The 8,823-nt window shown below is 42.1% G+C and overlaps 1 protein-coding gene across 1 annotated transcript; it reads left to right on the forward strand.

Moving 5' to 3' along the window:
* Positions 1 to 388: 388 nt before the first annotated feature.
* Positions 389 to 1,917, forward strand: LOC110724767. Its single transcript, XM_021904223.1, has 4 exons — positions 389 to 588; positions 847 to 956; positions 1,062 to 1,192; positions 1,453 to 1,917. Exons 1-4 carry the CDS (start codon positions 537 to 539, stop codon positions 1,589 to 1,591), a joined length of 432 nt encoding a protein of 143 aa, XP_021759915.1. The 5' UTR covers positions 389 to 536; the 3' UTR covers positions 1,592 to 1,917.
* The last annotated feature ends 6,906 nt before the right edge of the window (positions 1,918 to 8,823 follow it).

Genomic DNA, 8,823 nt, shown 5'->3' on the forward strand with positions numbered 1-8,823 from the left:
CAAAACTTAGTTGGATAATCGAGAGAAACTATAAAATCCAAAAATTAGAGTCAACTTCCAATAAATTCCATAGTTTTGACAGCTTATACGCCATATGTAATATGAATCTAGATTGAAGCGGTTTAACACTTAAATCCATAGTTTTTTAGATAAACATTATCATATGTACTACAATAAAGTCCATAGTTTATGCAAACTTTAACTTTCTATTTTTAATAAATTAATTATCTAGTACATTCCTAAAAATATCTTGTCCATTCCTAAAAATATCTTGTCCATTTTTAATTAAAGTTGATAAAGATAGCTCGGGAAACATTACCTTAAAAATCAAAGGATGTATCATTTAAATAACAATGTAGATAAGAATCATATATTATGGTGGGCTCCACCTCATCACTAACTTTGAATCTATCTTACTTTAAAATCCAAAAAACTTGTTACAAATAAATAAATAGAGTGCATTACAACAAAAAATAAAATTAAGAGTGAAGAAACAAAATCAAAAACAAAAGTTGAAGCACAAAAAATATCAAGTCATGGGTTCCTTAATGTCTGGATGGGATTCCCCGGTTCAAGATCAAAAATATGGTATGTAATTCTTGGTCTCATGAAGTATATAATTGTAACATGTAAATTTAATGTAACACAATTCAGAAATCGTTTTATAAAATGTTGTTCCCGTGTGTACGGATTATTAGAATGCTTCATATCTACTGTTAAAAGTTATGGAGAAGCATTTAAAATAAGTTGTGTTCGTTAAGCCTATCACGTGTGACAATCCTTGTTTATGTGGTATCGTTCAATGTAAATCATCTTGACTAACTAAATTTTTTTGGTGATGATTAGTAAAATTGATGAGAAACAAGTCACTAACGAAAGAGGGCATTGAAGATTATTGGAAACTCAGGAAGAAAACAGAGGAAGAACATCTTAAAGCTGTTTCTCCTAGAGTTCAGGTATGAATAATGATTTATCTTTGATATAATTAATAAGTTTCTTAATTAGTTGTTAATCTTGTTAATTATTTCATTGATTTTGAGATTTTAATTACCCATTTGCAGGATATAATTAATGAAGAATCTGCTCCAAATGAGCTTAAAAGATCGACTTCGTTGCCAATGATTGATAGAAAGAGTAGTAAAATCATTGTAGGCAAGGAATCTGATGCCGATCTTGAACATCTTAATGGCTGGTAAGTTTATTTTGTTATTTTAGAGGTGGTAAAAAATTTGGACCGGGTCTTTAAACCCGCAAAAAATATAGCGGGTTTTCAGGTGTTATTTGGATTTTGGACTAAAATGTGTTTTTAGGCTTGTCAAAGCCCGTTTTATTTTCGAGCCGGGCTGAATGTGATCACCTCTAAGTTATATGCACGGTCTAATGTATTTTGTAAAAATGGATATAAATAATCACGTTAGTAGTGCAATTTAAACTGCAATTGTACGTGTGCAGGTGGACAAGAAGCAATTGGGCATTCCTTAACGAGCCGCCGGTAATAGAAGGAGAAGTTCCCAAGTACAAGTATGCCGCACAGTATCATGTTGCTAGGTTAGGATCAACTAATCCAGATACAAGAATCAGTAGCATGTGATTATACTTTTAAGTACGAGGTTTTTGATACAAGTGCTGTTTATGTTGTAAAAGTCCTTTGTATGATAATCCAAGTTGTTGGAGAGTCTATTAGATCCTAATCAATGTACTAGGCCTAAGGGTGTTATGAAAATGTTGTCATCACACTATAGTTATGAATTTATGATACATGACTATATGTGTATGATTAGTGGTCGGTGTGTAACAAAGATGTATTTTTGTTTAGAGTAATTTAAGCGTCTATTATGTGTCTGTAAATGTCTAATATATACTTTTACTGCGTATTAATTAGTTCTATTAATATACAAGTACGAGTATGCCTTATTACCTTTTTTTTTTCTACAATTGATAGTTTGATACATGTGATGTGGTCCATTAATTACTTGCCAAACGAGGAAGTTGGTATGTGCCATTTGGTAATTTCACCTATTACGAGAAAAAAAAAATGCTAGTTGACTCTGAGCAATGCTATGCTTGATTAATCTAAGCATTATCAATGACAAAGACAACGTATGAAAACAAATGTTGGGTTGGGGACCATAATCTTGTTTATTATGGAGTATTCCGTTATGTTTAATACTATTATCATGAAATTAAATTGTACATTGCATTGAAATGTGAGATTTGTTGGTTTAGAAATTTGATTATCCATCTTAATTAATCAATTTACAAGATAGGAATGAACAAAATTTCGTAAAATCATCCATAGTAAAAATATTTTATATCTACGCTTAGGATCTTATTAGATCAAATAATGATTTATATAATTTTGAAATGTACTAAAATGAATCTGTTCTGATGTATAATTTGTCTAAATTAGCAAAGAAAGAAAGATAATCTTGACTATTCAAAAAACTGAGGTGCATAAAAAATTAAAAATGCTTCATTTGAAGTGTTGTTAATTAAAAGTTATCAATGACAAATCACCTTTGAAATTTTAAATAATAGTTATCCTATGAATATTTATTAATAGTATATTAAAAATTTCAACCTTTTGGTCTTCAAAAACCTTCACCTAAATCAATGGCTTCCACAATGATAGGAATTTTGGAATGTGTCAAAATGCCTTCATGAAGAGTATTATCTCATTTTCCCTTTCTCATGGTGATTATGTGCCTTTTTTCTCCTATCCTTTCTTTAGGTTATGACTCATCAATTCAAGTTTGATAGTGTTGATGCCACAATCTTGCTTGTTAATTGATTTTTTTAAGGCAAAAGCTAATGAGCGCCCTCGGGGCGTTAGATAAGAGAACTAAAGTGCAAATATTAGAGTAAAATTAACATTAATTACACTGAACGACGCGTGATTTTGTCATGAATTCCTAACTTAATACCATTTCAACCAATATAATTTATCCTTATTGTTTTGGGTGTTTTGGTCCCTCGGGAGAGTTACAACATGAAGATTGATCCGCAGTGAGCTGTACTTGCAAAATAAACGGAGACACCGGTTGGGTGGTGCTCCGCCTCCGACGCACAAGTTAGTAACCTGAAAGTCTGAAACGTAATAGAGAGAACGGATATTTAGGTGGGTATCTGCTCGGATTCCAAGCTCAGGTCTTTCTCTGATGTAAGAGAATAAGGGTGTAATAAATGATTCAATTGTGTCCCCCAAAATGGGGGAAATATCTCCCTATTTATAGGGTCATTGGAAAATGTGCCCCTACCTAGGTCACTTGACCTAGATTCTGGTGGGCTGCGCCGTTTTACAGCGCTCCTAGGAGTTTGGGCCTTTTGAAAGCCGTAAATTCAGAAACATATCTGAGGTCGCCAAGTGTCAAGGGGATGTTGAGCCACATGGGTCATCCTGACCTTGACACGTGGCGACCTCTCATTGGTCCACGCGTCTAGGGTAAAAATTCCCTAAACATTTGCCCCTCACAGGTCGCACATGCATGTCACGTGGGGCCTGTGACACGTGTCCACCTTTCATAGGTGAACAGTAACGGGTAAAATTTTGAGTTTCAAATCAAAATTTTCCCCTACTTTTACTCTCTATAAATAGAAAGTTACCCCCCCTCCTCTTTTTCACACCTTACGTTCATATTGACTTTTTAGAGAGAGAAAAAGAGAGATTTCTAGAGAGAGAATTTCCTCTGCTCCCGCCTGCATAACAGCAAGTTTCAAGCTTCCGAGTGCTAGAAGCTCATCACCCGGCTCACCGGCTGTAGCGGTTTTCAGATTTTCCAGAGTTAAAGCAAGGTAACCGCCTGTACCATTTTAGCTTTTCTCCATTTCAATTTGCATACCATTTTTTCGCCTGTATACCCGGCTTTATTTATAGAACATAAATGAGTTCCCAATCCACCCACTCGGCACTGCCTAGGACACTCAGCCGATCCCCAGGAACGGCTGAGTCTAGAACAGGGGGTGCCTCTTCTGGACTGTCGGAACCAATATGCTCATCTCCGAATTCCTCCCTCTCTGTGTCTGTGCAGGACACAATGGCCAGAACAAAACAAACGGCCAGGCGGTCTAAGAGCCGGCGCACCATGAGAGTGCCAGCCGATGAGGTTTTCCCGGATGGGGATCCGAGGGATTTGGAGGAGAGTGGATCCGATGAAGAGGCTTCTTCTACATCCGGGAGCTCTGGGATAAGAGAGGTGGACGGCGAGGGAGCCGCCTCCTCCAATGAAGCCGCCCAGGGATCAAAAGCAGAGTCTTCCGGCTCTGACCAGGGGGATTTTGCGGCTGACTATCAGCAACCGCCAAAAGTGGCTGAAAACCCCAACCCAAAGAGAACTCGGATGCTACCGAGCAACATTGCCCTTCTTAACAGCGGGTTCAGGGCTTTTAAGGAGAAACATCCCTTTGGAAGGGGATGAGAAGTTATTGTCCCTCCGGCTGATACTGTAATGGCCTGGGGGGACGACATTGATCATGCAGATGACTACTTCATCTGCTATGAAGCGGTAATAGAAGCCGGCCTCCGGTTCCCCCTTCACCCCGGGATTAGGAAAATCCTAAAGGGGTACGATTTGGGGGTTTGGCAGCTCACCCCAAATTCGTGGGTGAACATTTTAAGTTACATCGCCGCCTGCGAGTTCCAAAATTTGAACCCTAGCTTCTTTGCCTTTGCTCACATGCACTATTTGAGCAAGGCTCCAGGCGGCCATGGGGCATGGTATACTCTGACTACCTTGCCCCAATACTTAATGACTTTGGACAAAGTGTCCAAATGGTCCGGGTGGAAGGACAAGTTTTATTTGATTTCCTCCCCCACCCTAAGACACAACCGGACACTGCGCCGGTACAACATATAGCCGGCTCTTCTTGGACGCAAATGCCCTCTCCCGGAATTATCTACTAAAGCCCGAGAGCAAATCATGGAGCCGAGATTTTTTGAAACTACAACTGAGCCCATGGGGGATGGGACTCACATTATTGTTCCTAAGAACTGGATCCCCCATCCGGACTTCTTCAAAGATGAATGCTTCTTGTCCGCCTGCGGACTGAGCACAATGTTTCCCAGGGGTAGAATACTTCTCACCCAGAACAATTGTTATTTTCTTTTTATTGCAAACTTGCTTTAATTCTTTCTAACTTGAAATTCTTGAATTTGCAGAAGAAGCCCTGAAGATGGTTGACCAGGACAAGACTCCTGCTAAATCGGCTGCGCAATTGCGTAAGGAGGCGGCTCTTGCCAAAAAGGCAGCCGTCGAGGCAAAGGACAACAAGAAAGGCGAGGTAAGACCGCCTGACTTAATGTTTGCATTTTTTTTTAACCGGTTGGGTGTACTCATATTTGCTTCTTTCTCAGGAGTCCGCCAAGAGAATCCCTCGATCATTCTCCAAGCTTCTCAAAAGGCAAGGAGATGGTCTGGAAAAGACTCCGGCTGCCAAAGCCGCAAGAAAGGACCCCCCCCCCAAAAAAAAAACAAGGCTATGCCCAATCCGGTCGTCCAACGACTGGGGGCAAGTCCCCTGCTGTTCTGAAAAAGCTCAGTGAAAGCTCAGAATAGCAGAAGACGCCGGATGCCTCAACGGCATCAAAGGGTGGCATGCCACCTGAGGTTGCAGACGGTGCGGCAACCACTGGGGAGGAGAACAAGCCGGAGACCCATCCGGAAACTCAAGGTCAGGAAGGAACTGAAATACCTTGGCCACTTGATTTCATGAGAATCAAGACCAAGGTGAATTCTTCAAAAGGATCCGTCAGCAGCCGACAACGGATGAATGCCAGCTAAGCTGCTTCTATCTCACATAACACTACCTTTGATGCAGGTCCGACTTCTGACAAGCCGGACCTTTCGGGCTTTGCAAGACGGATGGTGAGGACCCTCACCCGGTCCGAGAAGGCATCCATACCTGATCTGCAGGTTTTGGACTTTGACCGGATAATGGGCTCTCTGGCTGAGGTACATGATTTTTCTATCCTGATATCTTTCATCTTTAATTTGACTAAATAACTCTTTAACCGATTGCTATTGATTCAGGCTATGGTGAGGGTGGACAATCTCCGGGGCCCCTTCAGGCGGAAGTAAGAAGAGGTAAATGACGCTAGGCGGAGGACCCTAGAAAACCTCAACTTTGCTGAACATTCTGATTATATGTGTAATTTAAAGATTAAAGCAGTAGAGTTGAAACAAGAGGAGCTGATCCGGAGTTTAACGGCTGCAAACGGTGAAGCTAACAGCCGGGCTGATGACCTTGACAAGCAGCTGAAAGATGACAAGTCTGATCTCAAGGCATTAGAGGATGCTGACAAAGAGAATGCCGAACTCCGGACTGACAATGGCCGCCTAAGGCTCGAGCTTATGACTCTTCGCAACAAGCAGGCGGACGAGCTGGCCCGGGAGCAGACCCGGCTGACCGAGGAGAATGAGCGGGACAACTTGGCCCGGCTGAAGATCACCTGGGGCCTCCTTTACCCAGAAATAGACTTTCAAGTCTATAAGCTGAGGTATGATTACGCCACTGAGGTGTATGATGCCCAGCAACTGGGTGATGCTCCACCGCCTCGCTTCAAAGACTGGGCTTCTGAGCAGGGATATGAAGTCTCTGATGATGATAAGCAGGCGGACGATTAGCAAGAGGGCCAAGCCAGCCAAGCTCAGCCGGAGGAGACTCTGCCTAAGCCTTAGGCGGTCCTCCACTTTTCTGCGGCAGTATGCCAACTATGTTGTTTACCGGCTTGCATGCCGTGTTTTGTTGTATCTTTTTACCAACCATGGGGTTGGGTTATCATTTCCACTTTCCTTCTGCACCGGATGTGTCCGGTTAACAATTATTCTGGCCTTTGTGCCATTTTAAATAAATGACAGACTCAGTCGGATTTTATATATGTCCTCTGAGTGTTTTCAATTTGAATTTTTATTCATCTGTTTGCAATTCTTTAGTATTTTGCCTAACTTAAAAAAGCATGCAGTAATTTGCAACCCGGGTGCCCTTGCCCCTGGGCGGTTGTGCGGTTGGTTTAGTGCCAGGCTGATTGATTGGCCTGAAAACACTTGATACTTGGAGAAGTATGGAGTGTTTCTAAGCCAATCAATCACAATGGTGATTGCCCCAAACCAAGTGCACAGCCGGCCATAAAAGCGGGTGCTTTGAGCTTCTTACCCAGGCGGTTAAATTCCGTCTGGGGTTAATGCGTAGCCGTTACACAATCCTTTGCCCCAATAGGGGAAGTGAGTGCAACTTGGAATGAATAACCCAAGTATGAATTTCTATCAATGACCGACTGATGCATATGGGCATCCGGTATCTGGAAAACTTGTTCACTCTTCATAGGCTATTTCGGTCAGACGGCTATGAGTTGGCCAATTTGGTCGCTCAATTTTTGCCGTCTGCATTGGTACATAGAACCGACAAATAGTCTGTTCTCTGCGACGATTGCACCCGGAGGGGTGTCGCCGGACACCTTTGTCCATGTTGGGACAGGCGATTTTATAAAATGAGCAACCATCCGACTTTTTAGCCTCAGGTCTTGTTTGAGACCGGTTGAATAGCCACTAAACGTTTTTGTGCTTAGTTTTTAGTCAGTATCAGTTTTACACTAAGTATCAAACTTTAGTTTCTTAAACAAGAGGGTCCGTGTGGGTATTACCCAGGCGGATGATCAGGTAGTTGAATAAACAAAGTATTAAATTTAAATGAACAAGGGATCCGAGTATTACTCAGGCGGTCCAACAGATGTAACCTTTACTAAGTGTCAAACTTAGTTAGGCAAAGAAAAATCCGCCTGGGTATTACCCGGATGGATAATTTATTAATAACTCGATTTTGCAAACAAAGTCTGAATCTTCATTAATTGACTTACTGTTTACAAAAAGTTTACAATCTCAGAAGTAGTACTTTTTTAGATTGACCACATTCCAAGTTCTAGGAAGACGCCTGCCGTCTGGGGTTTCCAGGCGGTAGGTGCCATCCCTTACTTCTTCATAAATCCGGTAGGGGCCTTTCCAATTGGGAGTAAGCTTTCCCAGCTCATTGGCCCTGCCGGTTGCCTCCATTTTCCGTAGCACAAGGTCATCCACTTTAAGAGGACGTTTGTGCACTCTCTTGTTATAGGCTCTGGCCATCCTCAGACGGTATATCTCATGGCGTAGGACAACATTGCCCCTACGCTCCGGGAGGGAGTCCAATGCCAGCCGCATGGCCTCCCAATTTGCCTCTTCATCATAGAGCATAACTCTGAGAGTCGGCTCATAATGCTCAATGGGCAAAACGGCTTCAGCACCGTATACCATAAGAAATGGGGTCTCTCCGGTTGCCCCTTTCGTTGTTGTCCGGATGGCCCATAGGACATGGATTAATTCTTTTGCCCATAGGCCACCAGCCCTTTCTATTTTCTTTTTAATGCCGTCTGAGATGAGTTTGTTGAAGGCTTCAACTTGGCCGTTTGCTTGGGGCCGACCAACAGAAGCAAAATAGCTTGAGATCCCCTGATCTCCCAACCAAGTTTTTAGCTGAGGCGTCTCAAACTGAGGACCATTATCAAACACCATAGACATAGGTACCCCATACCGGGTGATAATGTTCTTCCAAATGAAGGAAACTACGTCTGAGGTCTTGATGTTTTTGACCGCCTCAGCCTCCACCCACTTGGTGAAGTAATCCACAGCCACCAAGATGTAGCGCTTTCCGCCCGGAGCAGGCGTGTAAGGACCTAGAATGTCCATGCCCCATTTTGCAAACGGGATTGGGCTGTGGATGGCCGTCAGATCAGTAGCCGGTCGATGAATAAGTTTGCCAAATTTTTGGCACTTGTCACATTTCTTCACCAACTCCTTG

Source organism: Chenopodium quinoa, unplaced genomic scaffold (assembly GCF_001683475.1).
Source record: "Chenopodium quinoa cultivar QQ74 unplaced genomic scaffold, ASM168347v1, whole genome shotgun sequence".
Taxonomy (NCBI): domain Eukaryota; kingdom Viridiplantae; phylum Streptophyta; class Magnoliopsida; order Caryophyllales; family Amaranthaceae; genus Chenopodium; species Chenopodium quinoa.

What these genes read in the sequence shown, in the direction of transcription:
- LOC110724767 (XM_021904223.1), top strand. Translation starts at nt 537, where the DNA reads ATGGGTTCCTTAATGTCTGGATGGGATTCCCCGGTTCAAGATCAAAAA. An exon ending in GGTTCAAGATCAAAAATATG is followed by an intron (nt 589 to 846) that starts GTATGTAATTCT and finishes GGTGATGATTAG; the next exon opens with TAAAATTGATGAGAAACAAG. An exon ending in CTGTTTCTCCTAGAGTTCAG is followed by an intron (nt 957 to 1,061) that starts GTATGAATAATG and finishes ACCCATTTGCAG; the next exon opens with GATATAATTAATGAAGAATC.